Source organism: Nicotiana tomentosiformis, chromosome 6 (assembly GCF_000390325.3).
Source record: "Nicotiana tomentosiformis chromosome 6, ASM39032v3, whole genome shotgun sequence".
NCBI lineage: Eukaryota > Viridiplantae > Streptophyta > Magnoliopsida > Solanales > Solanaceae > Nicotiana > Nicotiana tomentosiformis.
The window spans coordinates 69,981,931-70,008,459 of record NC_090817.1 but is presented as its reverse complement, the minus strand read 5'-3'; the positions used below and the strand labels follow the sequence as shown (position 1 = coordinate 70,008,459).

Here is a 26,529-nt window from a genome sequence, read left to right as displayed (position 1 = left end):
ACCTCTTGATAACAAAACCACTTCGAAATTCTCCAAAAAGCCGTGCTAGCAATGATTAAATAATTCAGTACATCCACAGAAAATCCTTTAACTGTGCCATGAACAAAACTATTTTTGTAGAACTCACAATGTCTACTCTTTATCCACAAGGGATGAAGAGCTTCCTAAAGGAAACAGGTTCATTCCCAGCCTGTGGCGCCAGCAGTTGGGGCGGCATCTGACACAGGAACTGGAACAGGTGCAGCTGCAGTGTCCCAGCCTCCTCCAGCAGTTGGGGCGGCATCTGACACAGGAACTGGAACAGGTGCAGCGGCAGTGTCCCAGCCTCCTCCCTCAGCCACTGCAATTCATCAAAAGAAAAGAATGTAAAGTTGTTAGTGCCGCCAAATTTGGCTAAACAATAGACAAATAAAAAACTCGAAATCGTCAGACGATTGCAGAAGAGGTTCAACTATAGTCCAAGAGAAAAAAGAGACTAGCAAACCACCATCCACTAAGACAATCTCAGAGCTACCAACTAGTATCAAATTTCTTAGCAGAAAATATGACAATAACCTTAGCGATATAAAAGGGAGATAAAAGAACTATATAGAGTGACTAATTTGGCAGCTGCTCTGTCATATGTCAATATCCAGAGCTAATTTCATGAAACAGTGTAACAAACTAACCTCCTTCACCAGACCAACCACTAGCAACTACTGGACCAGAAGGTGCAGCATCTCCAGTCCACTGGGCCTCAGGGATTTGGCTACTAGACCAGTCACCACCAGCAGAGTAGTCTGCATAATCGATTGCAGGGGCTTCCTCCTCTTGTTGCTCCTTAGCCTCTTCAGGCTCTCTGTAAAAGAAGAGATCGACCTGCAACAATGGAAATGAACACACACAAATGAAAAACCGATATTCACAGCAAAAAAAGGCAATAATTTATTATTAAATTTCAGTTGTACCAATTGCAAAATGGAGCAATGAGCTATTTATTAAACTCGAGAGGAGCATTAAACCAACCACGGCAAAATGAAAAAGATGGAATTAGAGCTTAAAGATATAGTCTTTACCATGACATCCCATTTATGTCCTTGGTTAATGGAACCACGCATCTGCAGTACCATCCTCGCTAAGAGCCAGAAAAGAACACCAATACTATGCTTTCCTTTGTTATTCGCAGGGATACCAATGTCAACATAGCGCATTGGAGAGTCAGTGTCACAGAAAGCAATAGTTGGGATGTTCCCAAGCGCAGCCTCTTTGATTGGCTGCAAAGTATTCAAACAGGTAATAAATCATTGGAAGGCTTAAGAAAGAGATGATGAGTATCAGGAAAATATGTAAAAACCTGATGATCGGTTCTTGGATCAGTGAGAATCAGGAGTCTTGGCTCACTGTATGAGGTCTGAAGCTGGTTGGTAAACGTTCCAGGGGTATGACGTCCAGCAATTGCATTTGCACCAGTATATTGCGCAAACTTCAAGACAGCTCTCTGCCCATACGGCCTGGCAGATTGCACAATTATATCCTTAGGATTCTCAATAGCAACAATTACCCTGGCAGCCATTTGAAGCTTTTCCCATGTCTTTCCGAGGTTAATGATGTAGATACCTAAGAATACAAATAGATAGGTCAAGATAAGCAGAGAGTAGTACTTGAAAATTAGACCAAACAAAAGCCACACCGAAGATATATTTTGGGAAAGTAGTCAAGAACAGAGGATGAAACATAGCAGGTAAAACTATCACAATGAAATAAATGATTCTATGTCAACTAAGTAATTTATATGCATCATCTTTAGACATTAAAAATCAGAACATTGAAAAGATCATCTAGTAGAGTAATCAGCAGTTCCAAATAGAGAAAGCTAGCACAACCTGCCGCACATTGGACCTAGTCTTAGCAATTTAAAGATGATTCTTTTCATTCAATGCATGAGCTCTCAGGTTCAAATCCTAGCAAAGATGAACCTGTTGGAATAGTCTAACTGCATGCAAGCAAAAAATCAAATATAAATTTGACTAACGAATTAATTTACGGACTATATTTGATTGATTGAAATCTAACAGTTCGATAAAAGTGCATCACAATAAGCATTTGCAAATTTGTGCATAATATCGTGGTATTCACTGCTAATATATAATGTTTCATCATCATGAAATGAGAATATATTGAAAGAAATGAGACAAGTAGTAACATTTTAAGAGTATATACCGTCGTTGCGGCGCTTGAAGACGTAACGTTCCATTTGGAAGTCACAATTCTTAGTTCCGAGGTGGACTTCGGCAGCCAACATCATCTGTATGTCGGCTTCTTTTGTCGACATTGTTCTTCCTTCCGCCGCCATAGTTGTGCTCTGTTTCTTCCCCTTCGCTTAGTCTGCTGCTACTAGGGTTTTTGCTTGCGGCAGATCGAAACTATCACCAGTGCATCTAAAACCCCTTTTTGAATGGAAAAGGTGGCTATAAAACGTGGAAATGAACCACTTTAAATATGGCGTTTAAAATATATTTCTGAATTTTAAATTAGCGTTCATAAATTTAGGATGTTTATAGTCCTAAATTTCAAGTTAGAAGCTCACAAATTTAATACATTAAATTCTGAATTTCAAATTAGCAGCTCAATTTTATTTTTAATACTGAAGTTTGGATGAATTGACTAGTGTTTAAATATATTATAAATAGTGAATATTTCAAGTAGTTAAAAGTTGTTAGTGCACTTCGTCCCTATAAAACATTGAGAAAACTACCCTGTATAGCTCCTAAAATTTTTAAAAACCCATATTTTCCCCTAGACCCGAAATGTCCCTCCGGCCCAAACATATTACATCTAATGGCCCATAATCCATAATACACTGACCCGCCTCTTAACTCATTTTTCTATTGCACTCGGCTCTCAATGCACTGACCCGCCTCTCGAAACACCATTTCTTCTCAAACACAGCTTCTCCATGTTTACTCTTGCTCTCGATGTAAGTCAAAATTTTAGTAGGTTTTCCGATTTTTGTTCATAGTCGACTCTATAATGGAGAAAAAGAAGTCTTTGAAGAAAAATAGGAAGTTGAGGGCATCTCCACATTCTATGAAATTAGCTGGTAAATTAGTGAAATATAACCCTAGTTTTATTAGGAATGATGATACGATTTTGAAGATTTACCAGAATTTGGGTGCGATTTGGGGCATGCAACCCCTCAATCTGTTGAAGCAAGGCAAAATACCCCTATTGAAGGAATGCAAAGTACCCCTGTTGATAGAAGAACTCGTTCACATAGCGGGACTCCCAACGATAGAGTAACGAGGTCACAAACTGCTCAGCGAGTAGTTGTTGAAAAAGGCACAAGTTCAAAAAGAAAGATCAAAATGGTGGGAAAGGATGTTGTGAAGGATAAGGGTAAAGGTTCTAAAAGGAAGTCTAAAACAGATGGGGATGATGTTCCATCAAAAAAGAGAAAAGTTCATGTTGATCAAAAATATCCTAGCTCATCTGATTTGAAGGTATTTTCTAATGATATAACTCTGACTTGTGTGTGCTTAGTTTATTTTAGTATGTAGAAAATTTATCCAATATAGTAGTTATGTTCCAGATTTGAATATAAAATGTATCATTCTTTTTCATATTGCATATAATTTGTATCAAGTCAATAAGTAATATGCAATTTGTATATAAAGTGTATCATCTATCCACAAAGTGTATAAGTAATGTTTAAAGTGCGTATTTGTGATTGTTATGAAGCTTATATATATTTATATTTTTGTGTTGTCTGCAGCTTTGGGATTACTATGTTTCTTTGAGTGATCATTATAGTACTCGTATCAGTGTGCATACAAACTGCAGTATAGTGAAACATTTGAAAGATACTTTAGATGATCAGCAGATTGAGATGTTTAGAAGAACATGTTTTGGTTATTTTGTGAACTTGCCCAAATTTTTTATACAGAACCAACTTATCCATTCACTATTGCTTAGGGAAGTGGTGTCACCTAAAGATGATGAGTTATGGATTAAAGTGAATAGCACTAAGTTGCGCTTTGAACTTGCAGAGTTTTGTATTATCACAGGTTTAAAGTCTAATGGTGATCCCAATAAGGATTATGAATCTGTCAAGTCGAGTTGGTTGATGGAATTGTACTTTCCAAGCATGTCGAAAGTGTCTAAGAAATTATTAAGTGACTGTTTCTTAAAAAAGATGTGGAAATCTGATGAGGACGCATTAAAGATTGCAGTATTATATTTCATTCACAGTTTTCTATTTTCTATTACGAATGATGATTTGATAACAAAGAATGATTTTCTGTTGGTCGAATCTGGTGATTTTGAGACTTTTCCTTGGGAAAAAATAGTTTTTAATGCTACATTGGAGTCAATGAAGGATAAGGTTCGTAACAGGAGAAAGATGTACCGATATGGTGGTTTGCCTTTGGCATTCCAGTGTTGGTTTTATGAATGCTGCCCCTATACTCACAAAAACCTCGCTTACCGGATTGGAGATCTTCTGCCACGCATATAAACTGGACTGTAAAGAAGAAGGTGACCTTCAAGAGGTTGAGAAAATAATTTTTTCTTTTAAGTCAAGAGCAGGTAAAAAAGTATTTTTATTTAGTTTACAACATTTTGTAGCAATACATATGAATCTACTTTTGATACATAAATTATGCATTTCTGATACATAAATTATATATTTCTAATACATAATATTAATTAACTGTATGATGTGTAGTTTCTACAAGTAATATATTGGTTGTCTTTTATTTTTTAAAAATTTCATGATTGCTAAGTTTTTTTTTTTTTGGTAGTTGGTGTTTGGTAATATTGCCCCAACAAATGTTGAACAAACAAGGCTTGAATTGCATGATTTTGTCCCTGTGTATGAAGATCAAAATACTGAAGTTAATCCAAGAGATGGTGTTGATGATTTCAACACTCAACCTAAAAGAAATGCTAAGAAGCACCCCAAAAATAAGCTGGAATCACAACCTATTAACAATGAGAATACGGATCCACAACCCAGTAACTTGAGTTCAAGCGAGAATGAGCTGAAACTTCTGAGAAGTGAAATCAACACGGTACAGTTCTATTTTGACTTTGAGCAGTTCTGACAACTTAATTGATATTCGGTTTAACTTTTTCTTTTATAGGTAAACGACAAGGTTTCATCTTTGGAGCAGTTGATGATTACCTCATTTGAAAAAGTTTTTAAAGCTCTAGGTGAACACGATGCTTCAAAGGTTTTCTTATGACTATGCTTATTTGTTATTTTTACCTGTTACTATAATTTTTACTACTTTTTGTATATTTTTTTTGAACAGAGTAATAGAAAAGAGGACGACCATCATGATAGTCATGGCCATTATGATACTGGTGATATTCATAAAGATTATTTTAGCGATAAGGAAGTTGCAAAGAATAATTTTGATAGTGAGGAAGTTATGGAGAGAAATATTGGCAGTGAGGAAGTTGTAAAGAAAAATGTTGATACTGAGGTAAGTCTAGAGCAAACTGTTATTGTTATGGAGAGTGTGGTAAAAGTAGTGAAGGAGTTGGTGATGACGAAGCCTTGATTGAGGATGCCGAGCCTAAAATCAATATAATCACCCAGAAGTTTTGTGACAAGTTGTTGGTGGAGGATTCTGTACAAGTTGTTGGTAAAAACAGTTGTGAGGAAGTTGGTGAGGACAATGGTTGGACTAATGATGCTGAGACTCAAATAACTGCAATCACCCAAAAGTATTTCAATCAAAATATTGTACATGGTGATTGTTTAGGAGTGGATACAAATATTGCTACTATGCAGGAAGGATCGTATAGTTGTTGTTGATCATGACACACCTGAAATGATCCCTAGAGAAAGAAAATCAGCAGGGGTCATGAAGTCACCATTCATGAACAAATTTGACTCTGGTGGCACCATCCAAGTTGCTCAAGATAAGCCAACTAAGTCAAAGAAATCCATCTTGACAAATAAGTCCATCTTCACTATAAAGTGTCCCTTTCAGGGAAATGTTGACAATCTTGTTGATTTCAGAATATTGTGTAAGTGGAATACTTTCATCAATAGAGGCTTAAGGACCAATGCACCGTAAGTTTTATGTTTCAGTTTTTTTTTTTCTTTTTTTTTATTTTATTTTATTTTTCGTGTTTCGTGTTATGAACCACATCTTTTTATCCTGATTCATCAGGGACGATATTTATACAGAGATTAGCAATAAGCAAAATAAATTTTTTGAATTTGGAGTTGATGATATTGGAGAAAAAAAATGGTTCTTCACATTTGCATATCCCGACCTACCCTTGTATGATTCAGTAAGTCAACGTTATAATGGTTCTTCATATTTTCAGCATATTGATGTTAATTTGTTAGCATAAATGCCATTTTTTTTCTTTTATCCATGTTGTAATTACATATAGATTATATTTGTAATAAAATGAGAAATGGGACTCGGTAACCCATGGATAGTAGGCGGAAGAAAGGACTAGAACAATAATGGCAATAGAAAACATAGTATCAACTTGGAAGAGTATCTTTTTATGTATATTTGCAGTATCTTCTGTAAAATGTATAATCGGTTTATATATAAAATATACATTTTAGTTTTCTCATACTGTAATTTTCTGACAATGTGTGTTTATTCTTCATATTTCAGCATATTGATATTATTTTTTACTATTTGAGAAAGAAAGGGAAGTACGGTGTTGATGTTCCAGTAAGATTCACAACTACCGACTGTTGGTTTAACTGCTTGATTTCGAATTTGTACAAGAAGTTTTTGGAGAAAAAGAGAGACATGAATTTGATTATTGAAACAGATCCAATTGTTGAGTATATACTTGGGTATTTTTTAAGATGTAATGTTCCTTGGTGTACTGTTGATGAAGTCCTTTTCCCTATAAATCTGTCTGATAAGTGGCACTGGATATTGGCGAGACTGTCATTCAAAGATCTACGCATTTATATATACGATTCCATGAGTGGCGCGCGGCAGAATAGTGCAGTTCGGAGATCAATTGAGCCATACTCAGTGTTGCTCCCATATTTCCTCCATCGTATTGGTTTTTGGGACACAAAGGAGAATCCTATGGGAATCTCCACCATTGATTCTTTTGAGATTCATGTCATTGATGGGTTGCCAACGCAAGATAACACGTAAATTATTATTGAATATTTCTGATTATTATTTATTTTTTTGTACATGAATTCCTATTTGGATATTATACTAACTTATTCGTTTATGTGCGACCTTGTATGTAGTGACTGTGGTGTTTATGTTGCTGCATTTGCCGAGTACATCATTCAAGGCAGTAGAATTCCTGAAGCTATTGATATTGATGGGATACGGAACCGATATGGTATATTGCTATGGGACTATGGAGTGAAGAAACAAAGAGCAAATGCACTTAGTGATGACGAGTCTACTGGTAGATTGAAGGATCTGGCCAAAAAGGATAACAAGAAAAAGGGCAAGTCGCATTTCGTTGTTGATGACAAGGATTTGAAGGATAACAAGAAAAAGGTCAAGTCACATTCCGTTATTGATGACAAGGCTTTGAAAGATAACAAGAAAAAGGGCAAGACGCGTGCCGTTGGTGATGACGAGACTTTGAAGGATATCAAGAAAAAGGGCAAGTTGAAGTTCAAGAAAAAGTAGTTTGGGATAGTTTAGCAGAAAATTCACATGTAGTTTTAAGATGAAGTAGTTTGGTTATGATATTGTCTTATGATTGGATACAGTTGCATACTTATATCACGTTTTATGCTTTTTGTTTGGGATGTTTTTGAACAATATGTTTGAAATACTAATGTTGAATATTACTTTTAATTGCGACTTGTTTGTTTTCAGTTAATAGTGAAATTATGTAAGTTTCAGATTTTGTGTAGTTTTAACTTTTTTACAGTTTTAGTTTTGTAATTTATACAGATAATTTGTTTCGACAAGTTTTGCAAATTTAGCTGGTGTTGCTAAGTTGTTATAGGAAGTTTTATGAATGAAGTTTAGGGGGGCAGCTAAACTAAATATAAATTGTATAGCGACAGTCTATTTTGTATAATTTTGTAAAGTAAAAGTCCTTTTGTATATGTTTTGTATAGTGACATCTATTTTGTATATTTTTTGTATAGTAACATTTATTTTTGTATATTTTTGTATAGTGATATCTATTCTATTTTGTATATTTTTTGTATAGTGACAGTCATTTTTGTATATTTTTTGTATAGTGACATCTATTTTGTATATGTTTTGTATAGCGATAGTTTATTTTTTGTATTGGAATAAAATATTATATATAAATTATATAGTTACAGTCTATTTTGTATATTATTTTTTTGTATAAATATACAAATTCTATTTTGTATAATTTTTGTATAGTGATAGTTTTTTTGTATATTTTTTGTATAGTGACATCTATTTTGTATATGTTTTGTATAGCGACAGTTTATTTTTTTATTTTTTGTATAGGAATAAAATATTATATATAAATTGTATAGTTACAATCTATTTTGTATATTATTTGTAAAGTGTTATTCTTTTTAGTATATATTTTGTATATTTTTATCTATTTTGTATAATAACATCCATAATAGTATTTGGAATAAAACTTCTACCAATACTTTCATTACGACAAAAAGTAGCATCTTTATTCATACATCAGAGAGAATCTGATTGTAAATCTCATTATTTTTTCATTATTCTAATTGTAACATTCACAAGAAAAAATGTTACAAAATACTAAATCATTGATGAACATCTACTAGTTGTCTTGAGCATTCCTGCATGTTCTTCTGTTGTGTCCTTGTTTTTCACACAGTCCACATGTAACTGTTTCAGTATACAGATATTCATAAAGTCCCTTGCATCGCGACTTCGTCGGTCTTCCTGATTTGCCCTTTACTCTTGGTGGTAGCACCACATTATCTAACACCTCTGTTGGAAGGTCCCATGTAGTTTCATCTGGAAATGTATTAACTGACACTTCATATGTTTCTTGAATTATTGGTTGGTATAATAGGCAGAATAATATTTAGGTGCTTCTATGTGTGTGTAGTCCAATACTGCCATAGCATGTGGACAAGGAATCTCATCCACTTGAAATCGTTTACACGAGCATTCTTTTTTTTGCAAGCATACTATGTTCCGCCTTTGTTCAGCATCTATTACTACATATATATAATCGGTTGAAGGCCTCACCTAAATTTAAATAGATATCATTAGTAAAATAGGGATATGACAAGTATTAATGTATGAAGTAAGACATGATAAAAGAATATTTACCGTCATCTTCTGCGACAAATATCTATTTTCCTTCAGTACTTCGTTATATTTTTTTCCTAGGCCAGTAAATGTACTCATTGCAGTCATTCTATTTGTATTATTCCATTCCATAACCAAATTCATCATGTAATCTAGCAAACTCATGATTGGTAGCTCTCTTGCCTCTCTGTTTCTTGCATTTAGTGACTCGGCAATATTTGAAGTCATCATCATGGATCTATTAATAGTGGAATGCGCTATGGACCACTTTTCAAAACCAACTTGGAACAAGTAACCCCTTACCCTCTTATCAATGTTGTCCATATCTTGCATGAGGCGATTAAAATCTTCAATTTTATATGCTCTGGCCATTGCAAAAAATACTTCTCTCAGTCGGTCATGGTTCTTCTTGAACTGCTTCTTTATGTTATTCCAAAGATGAAAGATGCATACATAGTGAGATACCTCTGGATACACAATTGAAGCACCCCTAAATATGCCTGTATGACGATCGGATACGATGCACATCCTTTCTCTTTTCCCAAAAGCCTGTCTAAATATTTCAAAAAACCATTCCTAGGAAGCATCATTTTCAGAATCGACAACAACATATGTTAGTGGAAAAATTTTACCTGGTTAAGCAAATAAGAAAGCATCCACATGTTATTTTTGTTATACACGGATAAGAAATATCTATACCATATATAATTATTATACAAGTCTGCGACATATTCACCTGCCGCATTTTGTGCGCTAGCTGTTAACATTGTTCCCCTGTGTGATGATTTGAGGAATGTCCCGTCAACCACTACAATAGGGGAGCAGTATTTTCATCCTATGATTGATGCATTTAATGCGACAAAAACATACATAAAGCGTCCGTCCTCTGATTTATGTAACATTGTGACAGAACCAGGATTTGTCATATTTATCATATACAAGTGACCCAGCAGTTTACTATAAGATTCACGTTGTATCCCTCTTAGCAGTTCAAGAGCCCTTTCTTTTGTTCTATAAGCTTTTACGTAACTCATATTAATCCTATACTGTTGTTTCATGTTGCTCATGATGTCTGCTGGAGTGTATATTATTTTTGGATTGGCATATTTGTTGCTGTCACGACCCAATTTCACCTATAGGTCGTGATGGCGCCCAACACTACAGCTAGGCAAGCCAACTATTAAGTCAATCGTATATTGGTTAAACTTTTATTCTAAGAAAATAATAAAATACCAACTTCTACTAATGTGTGTGCCAAGACCCGGTGTCACAAGTGCATGAGCATCTAGTAGATTATACAAAACTCCAAATACTGTCTGAAATGAAATAGATAGAATATAAATATAAGAAGAGACACTGGTAGCTGCAGAACGACTCAGAAAGGTAGCTCACCACTATGCCTCGGGATGACGTGGGTATGTGATGATAGGTCCTCCACTAGTACCTGTCTCAGATTCTGCACAAAAAGTACAGCAAATGTAATATAAGTACGTAAACAACGTGTACCCAGTAAGTATCAAACCTAATCTCGAAGTGGTAGAGACGAGATGACCGACTTTGACACTCACTATGGGTCAATAATAATAACTGAAATAAAACTAGGATATTTAAATCAACATGATTTACAGAATTCACAATAATTTATTTAATCAGCAGAATTAATCAAATTCCTTCAAATGTAACAATTCTCAATATATTAATTAAATTTCTTCAATTCAAATAGTTTCCAATTTATTAATTAAATCTCATTTACAGGAGTAATAATTAATTCCTAAACAAGCAAGAATAATAATTCATTAAATTTCAAGAATTTTTCAATTTATTAATTAGCTTCACAAGCTGAAATAAATTATTAAAGTATCGTGTAATTATTATTATTAAGCACGATTTCTGCCGAGGACGTACGGCCCGATCCAGAGTGTCGTATACACTGTCGAGGGATGTGCGGCACGATCCATTGATGCATCTATCCTGCCGAGGCGTTCGGCCCGCTCCACAAAAAAGGAGGACATTTTCTTATGTGCCTCCGGAAGGAGAGTATATTTATTATAAGATAAATTTGGGAGGAGAACAATTTTTTTTAATAATTAATTGATTTAAATAAAAATTAAGTATATGAAAATTTCATATTTTTCTACTTTTCATAACAATTCACAATATATATATATATATATATATACATATATATATATATATATATATATATATATATATACATACATACATACCCAATAATATTAATTAAACAAAGAATACAATTTACACAAGTAATTCATGCTTTGAGTCCTAAACTACCCGGACTTTAGCATTAATAGTAGCTACGCACGGACTCTCGTCACCTCGTGCGTACGTAGCCCCCGCAATTAGCAACAATTATTCAATTTAATCCCTATGGGGTAATTTCCCCCTCACAAGATTAGACAAGAGACTTACCTCGTCTTGCTCCAATTTAATCCACAATTTTGCCTTTTCCACGATTATCCAACTCTATCTGGCTCGAATCTAGCCAAAAATAATTCGATATAATCACTAAAAATTATAAAAAATAAATTCTATAAGGAAATGCTATATTTTTAATAAAAATTCCGAAATAAATTAAAAATTTGCCCGCGGGGCCCACATCTCGAAATCCGGAAAAAGTAATGAAATCCAATAACTCATTCAATTACGAGTCCAACCATACCAGTTTCACTCAAATCCGACTCCGAATCGATACCGAAATCTCAAAATTTTGTTTCTATGAGATTTTTAAACTTTTCCAAATTTCAATCTCAAAACATTAATTTAATTGTGAAAATAATGATATATTTATGTTCATAGACCAAATTCAAGTTAGAATCACTTACCCCAATGTCTTTTCCTTAAAAATCTATCAAAAATCGCCTCTGCTCAAGCTCCAATTTGTTAAAAATGGCGAATGGGACGAATGCCCTCTTTTTATAAAACTGCCCAGCAGCCTTCGGAACTGGTCCTCGAACTGGACCTCGATCGCGGCTTCGATCACAGGCTTAAGCCTGGACCTCGGTCATGGCCTCGATTAGGGCATCGAGGCTGGGCCTTCGATCATAGCCTCAATCATGGCATCGAGCTTGAGCCTTCGATTGTGACCCTTGATCTTGGGTCTCGATCCTGGCCCTCGAGCCTTGCCTTCGATCATGGCCCTCGAGCTGGACCTTCGATCATGGCCCTCGAGCTGGACCTTCGATCATGGCTTCAATACACTAGCTCGAGCCTGTACCTCGTCAACCCTGGGCTCGATACCTGGGCTCGATATCTGGCACGATATCTGGGCTCGATCACAACCAAGAATGTCCAACAGAAGAGGAAAAATTGCACCAGCTTTTTAACTCCAATTTTTGTTCCGTTAACCATCCGAAATTCATCCGAGACCCTCGGGACCTCAACAAAATATACCAACAAGTCCTAAAACATCATACGAACTTAGTCGAACCTCTAAATCACATCAAACAATGCTAAAACCACGAATCATACCCCAATTCAAGCTTAAATGAAAATAAGAGTTTTCAACTTCTACATTCGATGTCGGAACCTATCAAATCAACTCCGATTGACCTCAAATTTTACACACAAGTCATAAATGACATAACGGAGCTATGAAAAATTTCGGAACTGGATTCCGACTCCGGTATCAAAAAGTCAACTCATCGGTCAAACTTCCAAACTTAAATTCTTGTTTTTAGCCATTTCAAGCCTAATTTAACTACGGGCTTCCAAATAAAATTCCGAACACGCTCCTAAGTCCAAAATCACCATACAGAGCTGTTGGAATCATCAAAACTCTATTCCGGGGTCGTTTTCTCAAAATATTGACCGAAGTCAAACTTAGCACTTTAAGGCCAACTTAAGGAACCAAGTGTTCCGGTTTCACCCCAAACACTTTCAAATCCCGAACCAACCATCCCCATAAGTCATAAATCATTACAAGCACCTACGGGAAGTTTTATATTTAGGGAACGGGGTTCTAAAAGTTAAAATGACCGCTTGGGTCATTACATTCTCCACCTCTTAAACAAACGTTCGTCCTCGAACGGGTTTAGAATTATACCTGGAGTGCTGAATAAGTGTTGATATTTGCTCCGCATGTCTTCCTAGGCCTCCCAAGTCGCTTGCTCGACTGGTTGGCCCCTTCACTGGACTTTTACTACAGAAATCCTCTTGGACCTCAACTGGCGAACATGTTTATCAACAATGGCAATTGGCTCCTCTTCATAACCCAAGCTATTATCTAGCTGAAATGTGTTGAAGTATACCACATGTGATAGGTCGGCATGATACTTCCAGAGCATAGATACATGAAAAATTGGATGAATTCCTAATAGGCTGGGAGGTAATGCAAGCTCATAAGCAACCTCCCCAACTCGTTTCAACACCTCAAATGGGCCTATAAACCTTGGGCTCAACTTGCCCTTCTTCCCGAATCTCATAGTTCCCTTAATTGGCGAAAACTTCAAAAGAAATTTTTCATTTACCATAAATGATATATCACGCACTTTCTGATCCGCGTAACTCTTTTGCCTGGACTGTGCTGTACGAAGTCGCTCCTGAATCAACTTTACCTTTTCCAAGGCATCCCTTACCAAATCAGTACCATATAGCTTAGCCTCACCTGGCTCAAACCATCCGATAGGTGAACGACATCGCCGACCATATAAAGCCTCAAATGGAGCCATCTCGATGCTGGATTGGTAACTGTTATTATAAGCAAACTCGGCCAAAGGCAGGAAACCATCTCACTGACCTCCAAAGTCGATCACACATGCCCTGAGCATATCCTCAAAAATCTGAATTGTCCTCTCTGACTGTCCATCGGTCTGCAGATGAAAGGCTGTGCTGAGCTCTACTCGGGTCCCCAACTCACTCTGTACTGCTCTCCAGAAATGTGAAGTAAACTGAGGGCCTCTATCTGATATAATGGAAATTAGCACACCGTGCAATCGAACTATCTCCTGAATATAAATCTGGGCCAACCTCTCTGAAGTATACGTGGTCACAACAGGAATAAAATGTGTCGACTTAGTCAACCTGTCAACAATCACCCAAACTGCATCAAACTTCCTCAAGGTCCGCGGCAACCCAACTACAAAGTCCATAGTAATTCGTTCCCATTTCCACTCTGGTATAGTCATCTGCTGAAGTAGGCCACCTGGCCTCTGGTGCTCATATTTAACTTGTTGGCAATTTAGACATCTAGATGCATACTCAACTATGTCCTTTTTCATTCGTCGCTACCAATAATGTTGCCTCAAGTCATGATACATCTTAGTAGCACCCAGATGAATAGAATACTGAGAACTGTGTGCCTCTTCCAAGATCTTTTTCCTCAGTCAATCCATATTAGGAACACATAGACGATCCTGGAGTCGCAGAATACCATCCGCTCTAATAGTAACTTCCTTGGCCCTACCTCGTAGTACCGTTTCACGAAGAACCATCAAGTATGGGTCATCATACTGGCGAGCCTTGATCTACTCAAATAGTGAAGATTGGGCGACCACACATGCAAGAACTCGGCTGGGCTCTGAAATATCCAGCCTCACAAGTTTGTTAGCCAAGGACTGAATATCCAAGGCTAATGGCCTTTCCTCTGCTGAAATGAAAGCCAAACTACCCATACTCTCCGTCTTCCTGCTCAAGGCATCTGCAACCACATTTGCTTTGTCCGGATGATACATGATAGTAATATCATAATCTTTTAGTAACTCCAGCCATCTGCGCTGCCTCAAATTTAGATTCCTTTGCATGAACAAATGCTGCAAACTGCGATGATCAGTGTAAACTTCACAAGACACCCCATAAAGATAATGCCTCCAAATCTTTAGAGCGTGAACAATCGCAGCTAACTCCAAATCATGTACTAGATAATTCTTCTCGTGGGGCTTCAGCTGACGTGAAGCATATGCAATAACTCGCCTTTCCTGCATCAATACATAACCCAAGCCAACGCGTGACGCGTCGCAATACACGGTATATATTCCCGAACCAGATGGTAACACTAACACGGGTGCTGTAGTTAGTGCTGTCTTGAGCTTCTGAAAGCTTGACTCACAATCATCGGACCATCGGAATTGAACACCCTTCTGGGTTAATTTGGTCAAAGGTGCTGCAATAGATGAAAAACCTTCCACGAACCGACGATAATAACCTGCCAAACCCAGAAAACTCCTGATCTCCGTCGCCGAAGTGGGGCGATGCCAATTCTGAACTGCCTCAATCTTTTTGGGATAAACTTTAATACCTTCGCCCGATACGATATGTCCCAAAAATGCTACAGACTCTAGCCAAAACTCACATTTAGAGAACTTAGCATATAGCTTTTGTTCCCGCAATGTGTGAAGCACTAATCTCATATGCTGCTCATGTTCCTCCTTACTGCGCGAATAGATTAAGATGTCATCAATGAAGACAATGATAAACGAATCAATATATGGCATGAATACTCTGTTCATCAGATCCATAAACGCTATCGGGGCATTAGTTAAACCAAAAGACATTACCAGAAACTCATAATGACCATATCTAGTACGGAAAGCAGTCTTCGGAATATCCGAATTCCGAATCTTCAACTGATGGTACCCCGACCTCAAGTCGATCTTAGAGAATACCCTAGCACCCTGTAACTGGTCAAATAGATCATCAATACGCGGCAACAAGTACTTGTTCTTAATAGTGGCTTTGTTCAATTGGCGATAATCAATACACATCCGCATTGTTCCATCCTTCTTTTTCACAAATAATACTGGTGCACCCCAAGGCGATACACTCGGTCTGACAAATCCTTTGGCTAGTAACTCTTCAAGTTGTTCCTTCAATTCTTTCGGAGCTATGTGATACAGTAGGATAGATATAGGCTGGGTATCTGAAGCCAAGTCAATACAAAAATCAATATCACGATCAGGTGGCATACCTGGAAGATCTGACGAAAATACATCGGGGAACTCCCGAACTACAGGCACTGAATCAATAGCCGGAGTCTCTGCAGTAGTATCCCGAACATAGGCTAGATAAGCCAAACAACCCTTCTCAACCATGTGTTGAGCCTTTATAAAAGAAATAACTCGATTAAATGAACTAACAGGCGAACCCTTCCACTCCAGCTTAGGCAATGCTGGAATAGCCAAGGTAACAGTCTTGGCATGACAATCTAGAATAGCATGATATGGAGATAACTAGTCCATACCCAGAATAATTTCAAAATTGGTCATCTCAAGCAATAGGAGATCTGCTTTAGTTTCATAACCACAGAATGTAATAATACAGGATCGGTAGATCCGGTTCACAACAACAGAATCGACCACAGGAGTGGACACATAAACAGGAGTACTCAAGGACTCATGAGAAACACCCAGGAATGGAGCAAATAGAGATGACACATATAAATACGTAGATCCTGGATTAAATAATACTGAGGCATCTTTGCCACAAACAGAAATAATACCTGTAATCACGGCATCTGAGGCCTCTGCATCTGGTCTTGTCGGAAAAGCATAGAACCGAGCTGGAGCGCTAACTGTCTGGCCGCTGCCTGGCTGACCTCCACCTCTAGGACGGCCCCTACCCACCTGTCCTCCACCTCTGGGTGGTCGGACTATTGGTGGAGCAACTGGTCCGGTAAGCATAGGCTGCTGACCCTGCTGTACTGGTCTACCCTGAAGCCTGGGGCAAAACCTCCGCATATGACTGGGATCCCCGCACTCGTAATAATTCTTCGGTGCGATGGGCTGCTGATTAAGTGTCTGGCCCTGGGGACCTGAATACCCACTGGGAGGACCCTGAATAGCTGGTGGGCGGTAAGAACTCTCTGGGATAGCACTGAGATAAGGTCTCACTGGAGCACCTCGAGGAGGTGGTGGTGCTGGATATGGGGGTTTGCTGGACTGCCCCCTCACGAACTGACCTCTTCCCCGGACGGAGCACCTCTGAACTCTCCAGAGTACCTGAACCGCTTAACTCTCATAATCTGCTCTCGGCTCCGCTGACGTACACCCTCAATCCTCCGAGCTATCTCCACAACTCGCTCATAAGAAGTACCCATCTCAACCTCTCGAGCCATAGTGGCCTGAATACCAGTATGTAAACCGGCTACAAACCTTCGCACTCTCTCCGCCTCAATAGGGAGTATCATTAGTGCATGGCGAGATAATTCAGAAAACCTCGCCTCATAATCAGTCACTGACATCTGACCCTGCTGGAGCTGCTCAAACTGAAATTGTAACTCTTCCCTCTAGGAGGGTGGAATATACCTGTCCAAGAAGATACGGGTGAACCTGTCCCAAGTCATGGGAGGAGAATCTGCTGGTCTGCCAAGAGCATAAGACTGCCACTATCTACGGGCTCTACCCTCTAGCTAAAAAGTTGCGAAATCAACCCCATGGGATTCCAATATCCTCATATTGTACAGTCTATCTTTGCAACGATCAATGAAATCCTGTGGATCCTTATGTCGCTCACCCCCGAAGACAGGAGGATGTAGTATAGTCCATCTGTCCAATAGTTTCTGAGGATCGGCGGCTATAGCTGGCCTGGGCTCAGGTGTAGCTGCTGCCACTGGCTGGACTCCACCCACGGGTAGTGCACCCTGGGTCTGATATACAGCAGCTGCCTGTCCATGAGCCTGCGCGGTAGGGGTCTGTGCTCCCCCGCCCGCCTGAGATGTGGCTGGGTCTGCCGGAAATAAACCGGCCTGAGTCATATTGTCCATGAATTGCAGCATACGACCCATAACATACTGAAATCCCGATGCAGATGTGAAGTCCACCGGAGCTGGCTCTGCCACAGGTACCTCACCCTGCTCCTCAATAATGGGATTCTCTGTTGGATCCACTAGCGGCATAACCGGAATAGTCCTGGGACATCCTCGCCCTCTACCACGGGCTGGAGCCCTCCTTCGGCCTCTAGCAACTAGGGGAGTAGCTCTTCCCTGGTCTGAAATCTCATTAGAGCGTGTTCTCACCATCTGTGAGAGAATAAGAGAAGGATATTTAGTACTACATCAATTGCACGATGGAATATAAAGAAAGGTAGTTTCCTAACACCATATAGCCTCTCAAAGATAAGTACAGACGTCTCCGTACCGATCTGCAAGACTCTATTAGGTCTGCTCATAACTTGTGAGACCTACGTGAACCTAGTGTTCTGATACCATGTTGTCACGACCCAATTTCACCTATAGGTCGTGATGGCACCCAACACTACAGCTAGGCAAGCCAACTAATAAGTCAATCGTACATTGGTTAAACTTTTATTCCAAAAAAATAATAAAATACCAACTTCTACCAATGTGTGTGCCAAGACCCGGTGTCAGCATTGTATGAGCATCTAGTAGATTATACAAAACTCCAAATACTGTCTGAAATGAAATAGACAGAATATAAATATAAGAAGAGACACTGGTAGCTGCAGAACGACTCAGAAAGGTAGCTCACCACTATGCCTCGGGATGACGTGGGTATGTGATGATAGGTCCTCCACTAGTACCTGTCTCAGATTCTGCACAAAAAGTGCAGCAAATGTAGTATGAGTACGTAAACAACGTGTACCCAGTAAGTATCAAACCTAATCTCGAAGTGGTAGAGACGAGATGGCCGACTTTGACACTCACTATGGGTCAATAATAATAACTGAAATAAAACTAGAATATTTAAATCAACATGATTTACAGAATTCACAATAATTTATTTAATCAGCAGAAATAATCAAATTCCTTCAAATGTAACAATTCTCAATATATTAATTAAATTTCTTCAATTCAAATAGTTTCTAATTTATCAATTAAATCTCATTTACAGGAGTAATAATTAATTCCTAAACAAGCAAGAATAATAATTCATTAAATTTCAAGAATTTTTCAATTTATTAATTAGCTTCACAAGCTGAAATAAATTATTAAAGTATCGTGTAATTATTATTATTAAGCACGATTTCTGCCGAGGACGTACGACCCGATCCAGAGTGTCGTATACACTATCGAGGGATGTGCGGCGTGATCCATAGATGCATCTATCCTGCCGAGGCGTTCGGCCCGCTCCACAAAAAAGGAGGACATTTTCTTATGTGCCTCCGGAAGGAGAGTATATTTATTATAAGATAAATTTGGGAGGAGAACAATTTTTTTTAACAATTAATTGATTTAAATAAAAATTAAGCATATGAAAATTTCATATTTTTCTACTTTTCATAACAATTCACAAGTAATTCATGCTTTGAGTCTTAAACTACCCGGACTTTAGCATTAATAGTAGCTACGCACGGACTCTCGTCACCTCGTGCATACGTAGCCCCCCGCAATTAGCAACAATTATTCAATTTAATCCCTATAGGGTAATTTCCCCCTCACAAGATTAGACAAGAGACTTACCTCGTCTTGCTCCAATTTAATCCACAATTTTGCCTTTTTCACGATTATCCAACTCTATCTGGCTCGAATCTAGCCAAAAATAATTCGATATAATCACTAAAAATTATAGAAAATAAATTCTATAAGGAAATACTACATTTTTAATAAAAATCCCGAAATAAATTAAAAATTTGCCTGCGGGGCCCACATCTCGAAATCCGGAAAAAGTAATGAAATCCGATAACTCATTCAATTACGAGTCCAACCATACCAGTTTCACTCAAATCCGACTCCGAATCGATACCGAAATCTCAAAATTTCGTTTCTATGAGATTTTTAAACTTTTCCAAATTTCAATCTCAAAACACTAATTTAATTGTGAAAATAATGATATATTTATGTTCATAGACCAAATTCAAGTTAGAATCACTTACCCCAATGTCTTTTCCTTGAAAATCTATCAAATATCGCCTTTGCTCAAGCTCCAATTTGTTAAAAATGGCGAATGGGACGAATGCCCTCTTTTTATAAAACTGCCCAGCAGCCTTCGGAACTGGTCCTCGAACTGGACCTCGATCGCGGCTTCGATCACAGGCTCAAGCCTGGACCTCGGTCATGGCCTCGATTAGGGCATCGAGGCTGGACCTTCGATCATAGCCTCAATCATGGCATCGAGCTTGAGCCTTCGATTGTGAGCCTCGATCTTGGGTCTCGATCCTGGCCCTCGAGCCTTGCCTTCGATCATGGCCCTCGAGTTGGACCTTCGATCATGGCTTCGATACACTAGCTCGAGCCTGTACCTCGTCAACCTTGGGCTCGATACCTGGGCTCGATATCTGGCTCGATATCTGGGCTCGATCACAGCCCAGAATGTCCAACAGAAGAGGAAAAATTGCAACAGCTTTTTAACTCCAATTTTTGATCCGTTAACCATCCGAAACTCACCCGAGGCCCTCGGGACCTCAACAAAATATACCAACAAGTCCTAAAATATCATACGAACTTAGTCGAACCTCTAAATCGTATCAAACAATGCTAAAACCACGAATCATACCCCAAAGCTTAAATGAAAATAAGAGTTTTCAACTTCTACATTCGATGTCAGAACCTATCAAATCAACTCCGATTGACCTCAAATTTTACACACAAGTCATAAATGACATAACGGACACAAGTCTCAAAATGCTGACCAAAGTCAAACTTAGCACTTTAAGGCCAACTTAAGGAACCAAGTGTTCCGGTTTTACCCCAAACACTTTCAAATCCCGAACCAACTATCCCCGTAAGTCATAAATCATTACAAGTACCTATGAAAAGTTTTATTTTTAGGGAACGAGGTTCTAAAAGTTAAAATGACCGCTTGGGTCATTACAGTTGCAATGGCTGACGAAGTAGCATGACATCATGAAAATAGTCTACTCGTCTCTGGGCAAGTGTGAACATCATTGAACCGTCTAATCTTGAAGACATTTGATTTGTGTAGACTTGAAGATCTAAGACTCCATTTGCAACTTTCATCCATGCATTTAAGACAATATCTGTTTAAAATATAGTGTTATAATAATACACTTTTTCTGATTTTTACACTTGTATCCCTAATAAACAAGCAGTATACATATGCAATCTTATTATACAATAATACAAGCAATATACACAAAATTACAAAGAAGTTCAATCTCATACGTAGAAATCATACCTTGTTGTAGATGATCTATCCACTATAAATTGATATTTTTCTCGTATTGCGTAGTGCTTCATTACACTAATGAGTGTATCTTTGTCCCAATATAACTGTCCTCCTGTAATTTCTTCATGTTGTGGATTGTTTATTATACAATTTCCCTTCATTATTTCAATTTTGTCTTCTTTTCCATGATTATCCATCATCTCAACAATATTAGTTCCGTGTACTTCTTCTACGTTCTAACATAGTAAACCAGCTGAAGTTGTTGCGAGTAAGTTGCCACCCAAGTATGAACTTGAATATGAGCATTCAACGCTTGAATACAGAGTTTTCAACGTTATGCATAATGAATATTCAGTGATATCCATATTTTTCTTTTTTATCTCCATATACAAGCGCACACTCATATCATTGTATATTGGAATTACTATATAGCCATTCTTCACTGTATATTTTATCTCCATCGCATTTGTAATTGAATCTATATCCAATTGCTTGTATATCTCATCAATAAAATACTCATAGCTACATCCCGAATTAATCAACGCGCCATTAATAAGGAAATTAACAAATTTACTTTCACTTACCCATTCACCACTGTGTTGATGTAAAATCAAAATCAAAATTGGAATAGTAGTTCCAACATTCACAATCTCCATAGACATTAGTTGAGTTTGTCGATTTTGTATCAATTTCACAATTTAAGAACAAAATCGCAACTCTATTAAGCTGATTGTAGGCCGCAATTGTGCAAAAACTTTGAATTTCACCGTAAATTTTTTGGAGCTCTTCTCTAGGTTTAATCTTCAGAAACCCTAGATTTTTTTTGACAATGTGAATAATTGGGCGACTTTTATAGTGTTTGGAGATTGAAGATCCCATACTGAACGCGTGAATTTAGGTAACAAAATCGATTAGGAGTGCTTTCCTTTTCGTTTGAGTTGAGCGTATGGTTTTAACTTTTTCAGTTGCTAGCATTTATTATTGTTTTTAGGCTATTACTTGTAAAGGGTTATTTTGTGGCTATTAGGTGATATAAGTTTGGCCCTAGTTGCTACAAATGAATTTCTCTCTAAAACATTACTCATATTAGGTTCGACCATTGTGGATTTTTGGGTTGGCCCAGCTTATTTGTAGAAATGGCGTAGACGTGCCACTTTCCGATAGTGTCTTTGAAAAGGGATTTTGGCATGGTGTGACAACTTACCCACATAATTGGCAGAAAAAAAGTCTTAGTTATAGATATTGGCATCAGATAGCTAATAAATGTATATCATAACAATAAAGTATATATCAAAATATATATCACAACTTTATTTTCTTTCTTTGTATATCAAAATATATACCACAACATTATTTTTTATTTTTTGTATATCTAAAATATAAAATTATAAATATAGTTATCTATAATTTATTATTGTCTCTACATCCAAGTGTATAACAGAAAAATAATTATATTTTTTTTGTATATCACAGTGTATAACATATCAAATAACGTGTATACCAAAATGTATATCACAAGTCACAACTTTATTTTTGTTCTTTGTGTATATTAAAATGAACATAAGAAAATTATTTTCCATCCTAGTATATTTCAGTGTATAACATATAATTTCTTATAAATATACATAAATATATATGTTAGAAATATATTAATATTACAAGATGAGAATTTCCTAAAATCAAATCAAATCTCAAAAGAAGAGGGGCGGCGAATTTTGGGGAAGGAGGCAACAAACTTATTTTATTTTTATTTTATTTATGTAAAAAACAAAACCTCTCAAGAAACGGCTATAGTTGACGGATTCTGCGAACTTGTGGTCTTTCAAAGAACGGAGGAGACGAGGGGCATCGAGGCAGCGAACAAGAGGGAGGGAGGAGGCAGCAAATTGGTGAGAGAATTGTTTTTGGAATATGGCTATATAATGCCAATTGTTTGGGGCAGTCTTTACAAAACCTAATATAAGACTATAAATTTGCCAATTTCTCTTATGTGTTGTTATCTTTGTGTCATTTTCTCCTTTGAAAAATAGTCCTTGGAGTTCCAAATCACATCCCTGAAGTTTTGGGGGAAGTGCGGATACCCAAATCTAGTACCGCTATTTAAGAAGGCTTGACTTAATGGTGAGGAATGAAGCACAACTACAATATATAGGTTTGTCAGAATTGTTTTTATATTAATAGTGAAGGCGCGCCACACTAACGGGCCTTCTTCTTGTAATATTCACGCCCCAAACCTGACGGACCGTTAAATATAATTTGAGAAGAAGGCCCGCTGACTTATCGCACCTTCGGTGTAAATTTTAAAATCATCAGAAGATTTTATCAGCAAACGTGCCTTCCTTGCATTTTTAATTTACACAGAAGGCTCAATGTGCTAATGCGCCTTCCGTTGTAAACTTGTAATTAAAATCCTGACACGGATTTGACTGGTATGACGGTTCAACTTTATTAAAGGTGCTTTCATTAACCGTGCTTTCAGTATTAATACTGAAGGTGTGCTTCTTTGTCGCGTCTTCAGTGTTTATACCGAAGGTGCGCTTGCTGACCGTTCCTTCAGTCTAAATATTGAAAGTGTGCGCTTTAAATGTGTTTTCCTTGTAATTGTTAAACTCTCCTCCTTTCTCCTCCATTTCGGTCGAACTCCTCCATTTTCAACCGAAAATTCCTTCAAGTTTCACCGGAAAAATAACCCTATATCGGTCCCCCCCAAAAAATCACACTATTTTCGGAACAAGCTCTTATTATTCAAGTAAGTTTTATTTCTCCCATTTTTTTTTGCCCTAAATAGATTCTTGTTATAGTTTGATTGGTTATGATTTTATTTGTTTTCTATTGAATTCATGTCTACTTGTTGCATTTTGATTATGTCTAAGTTTAATATTAGAACAAATTTAATTGTTATGTGAGCAAAAATATTAACTTAAATTCCTTTTATTTGTAGTGAAATTTTTTTAACCATTAGTAGTATTTTTTGTTATATTTTGATTGGTAGTATATTATTTATTTGGTTATAAAAAAATATTATCTTATTATTATTTTGATTGGTTGAATTCATCTTTAATTGTTGTATTTTGATTATGTCCAAGTTTGAATATTAGAAAAAACATCGCTTTAAATTGCTTTCTTTATTGTGAAAAAAGTTGATCATTAGTAGTAGTTGAGTGTGTAGTATTGAAATGCCTAATTTGTTCAATTATTTGTACACATGATTTACGTAGATTATATAGTATTGTATTTCTCGAGGTAAAAAATTATATAAGCGGAAAAAAGTATCGCTTTTAGTAAAATTTATAATACTAAATTTTAGAACTGAATAATAATTATATTAAAATTTATCCAAAAATACATAGTGACACGATATTATTGATTATGTTAGTAAGACCAAGTGAAGAATGAGTCATGCTATTCAACTCATAAGCTGCCTAATGACAATTCTATCCGCATTTCATATAACATACATAAACGTTAAGGTAGGCAATAGTTGATGTGAAGGAATAAAATGGGGACTTTTTTAATTTTCGTCACTGTCAGGAATAACCATGTATTCTTCTTCGCCCAACAACTTCCCGGCAACAATATGGTACTCCATAGTCCAATGTTTGTGGTAAATATTTTAGAAGTCCTTTTCATTCTTCAATTGTTGGGCATACTGGATATGTTTGATCGTGATGTAATTTTGTGTTTTCTAATACCGCCCAATGATCCTTTTCACTCCCCTCCACCATGTTTAGTTCATTCAAAGCATGAAAGGTGTCTAGTGCTTTTTTCATCTCTAAGATTTCTTTCATCAAGTGCTGGATAACTAGTGCTTCATCTCTGAACTTGCATTCTTGGAAAGTTGCTAAAACTGCTTGTGGTATAATGAGGCTGTGCCAGTGACATAATACCTCATAATCACAATTCTTCGAATATAACTCGACCCATTGAAGTTTTTTACCCCAAACTCGAACTCCTTCAGGCTTTGTTGAGTGTGCGGTACCTTTAATAATGTGTCCTGCTACTCCCAGATCTATATAGATAGAAATAGGTTAATTTTGTAAGGGGCAAAGAATACTATTCCACTTTTTACCCGAAAGATTGATATAACAACCTAGCATATTTTTTTTTCAAAATATGGTTCAATTCTATTTAATATTTCGCTCTTACCATGGAGGTTTCGTGAACTACCTTCTCCTTTTTGCCTTTTCTGAGTTTGTTCAATTCTCACCGGTAGTATACCCACATCCACGACAACATCTTCATATTGATCCAGTTCCCTTTCATTTGGCATGAAGTCGCAGGTAGTGGATGGGTCCGAAGACACAACTGCATTGGAGATGGCCAAAGGAAGGGCACAACTTAGGTCACGTGGTAGGCCACCATGACAAGTTAGATGTCATGGCGTTGATGCACCTATAGTGAGGCGGACTAAGCCTGTCGATACAGATGGGCATGAGCAGGCATATCCTCATAGTCTTAGACGTCGTGCTGAAATTCATGCTAGGCCTTGTGGCACGTGGATGTATTGTCCGGTTTATCATTACTTTTAATTTGTATTTGCTAACTTGATATCGTTTCACGTGAATGTATTGTCTTGTTTATCATAATTTCTGAATTGTTCACGAGATTCAGTAGTCAGAATTTACGTTTTGTATAAATTAATTTTTTAGAACGTGCACGTGAATTTGTCATGTCAAATAATGTGCCATCATTTTACTATATAAACTACACTTCTTATTTACGAGATTCTAACATAATATTTTTGATTTAATAAAAAAATAAATAATATTTCGCGGAATCCATTCCAATGGAATGTTAACTGCACAATCTACTATCCATGCGAGATATTTAATGCAATGGGTCAACACTGGGCACCAGAGGAGCAAGAATTTGCTCATTCACTAGACTCTAATAGTCGTTACAATCGGGACTACAACAATGAAATGAGACGTGAATGACACTATCGTTTGGCACAAGCAAGAAATTTGGAGCAGAAACTACCTAAGTTATCGCCTCAACCGTCCAAGACGCCGAGTTTTCCAGATGCCGCGCGGTACAACAAAAGAAGTCAATGTCGCTCTCAATCGCATCCGTGAAGAGAATAACAGGATGCGCATGCGTTGCGTTAGAGTAACTTTGAGTCATGATGGCTACATGGTAACACCCGTTTAGAACTCGGATTGTGAGATGTCGTATGGAGATAATTTTCCACAAAATAATAATATTGCTCTATAATGTAATAACTTTAGGCGTGCCTTTATTGCCGATTTGACAAGGCATCA

At 37.2% G+C, this 26,529-nt stretch overlaps 2 protein-coding genes and 1 long non-coding RNA gene across 4 annotated transcripts; 2 read left to right on the top strand and 1 right to left on the bottom strand.

Annotated features, from left to right (window-relative positions):
* Nucleotides 1-28: 28 nt before the first annotated feature.
* LOC104091266 (small ribosomal subunit protein uS2-like) lies at nucleotides 29-2,452 on the bottom strand. Of its 2 annotated transcripts, XM_070177454.1 has the most exons (6): nucleotides 2,200-2,437; nucleotides 1,334-1,596; nucleotides 1,056-1,253; nucleotides 669-858; nucleotides 305-340; nucleotides 29-238 (listed from the first exon to the last, which is right to left on the bottom strand). In XM_070177454.1, the coding sequence occupies exons 1-6, from the start codon at nucleotides 2,330-2,332 to the stop codon at nucleotides 180-182; spliced, it is 879 nt and encodes a 292-aa protein (XP_070033555.1). In that variant the 5' UTR covers nucleotides 2,333-2,437; the 3' UTR covers nucleotides 29-179. The 2 variants fall into 2 exon arrangements, with proteins under 2 accessions (XP_070033555.1, XP_009594850.1); XM_009596555.4 differs by having other exon boundaries at nucleotides 29-340; nucleotides 2,200-2,452.
* A 557-nt stretch (nucleotides 2,453-3,009) lies between these two features.
* Nucleotides 3,010-7,628, top strand: LOC138894178 (uncharacterized). Its single transcript, XM_070178860.1, has 11 exons — nucleotides 3,010-3,079; nucleotides 3,145-3,479; nucleotides 3,752-4,360; nucleotides 4,779-5,048; nucleotides 5,121-5,210; nucleotides 5,292-5,521; nucleotides 5,638-5,709; nucleotides 5,777-6,061; nucleotides 6,162-6,285; nucleotides 6,627-7,126; nucleotides 7,232-7,628. The coding sequence occupies exons 1-11, from the start codon at nucleotides 3,010-3,012 to the stop codon at nucleotides 7,626-7,628; spliced, it is 2,982 nt and encodes a 993-aa protein (XP_070034961.1).
* Nucleotides 7,629-23,426: 15,798 nt separating this feature from the next.
* LOC138894958 (uncharacterized) lies at nucleotides 23,427-25,872 on the top strand. The gene is made up of 2 exons (XR_011409148.1): nucleotides 23,427-24,017; nucleotides 25,543-25,872. It is a non-coding gene; the product is annotated as an uncharacterized lncRNA (long non-coding RNA).
* Nucleotides 25,873-26,529: the final 657 nt, after the last annotated feature.

Bases quoted from the DNA above. Each gene is read 5' to 3' on its own strand.
- LOC104091266 (XM_009596555.4), bottom strand. From the start codon at position 2,332: ATGGCGGCGGAAGGAAGAACAATGTCGACAAAAGAAGCCGACATACAG. The intron at 1,254-1,333 runs GTTTTTACATAT...AATACTTTGCAG, and splicing joins ATCCAAGAACCGATCATCAG to CCAATCAAAGAGGCTGCGCT. The intron at 341-668 runs GTTAGTTTGTTA...GATGAATTGCAG, and splicing joins TGGTTGGTCTGGTGAAGGAG to TGGCTGAGGGAGGAGGCTGG.
- LOC138894178 (XM_070178860.1), top strand. From the start codon at position 3,010: ATGGAGAAAAAGAAGTCTTTGAAGAAAAATAGGAAGTTGAGGGCATCT. The intron at 5,049-5,120 runs GTACAGTTCTAT...TTTCTTTTATAG, and splicing joins TGAGAAGTGAAATCAACACG to GTAAACGACAAGGTTTCATC. The intron at 5,522-5,637 runs GTTGGTGATGAC...TGGTAAAAACAG, and splicing joins GTGGTAAAAGTAGTGAAGGA to TTGTGAGGAAGTTGGTGAGG.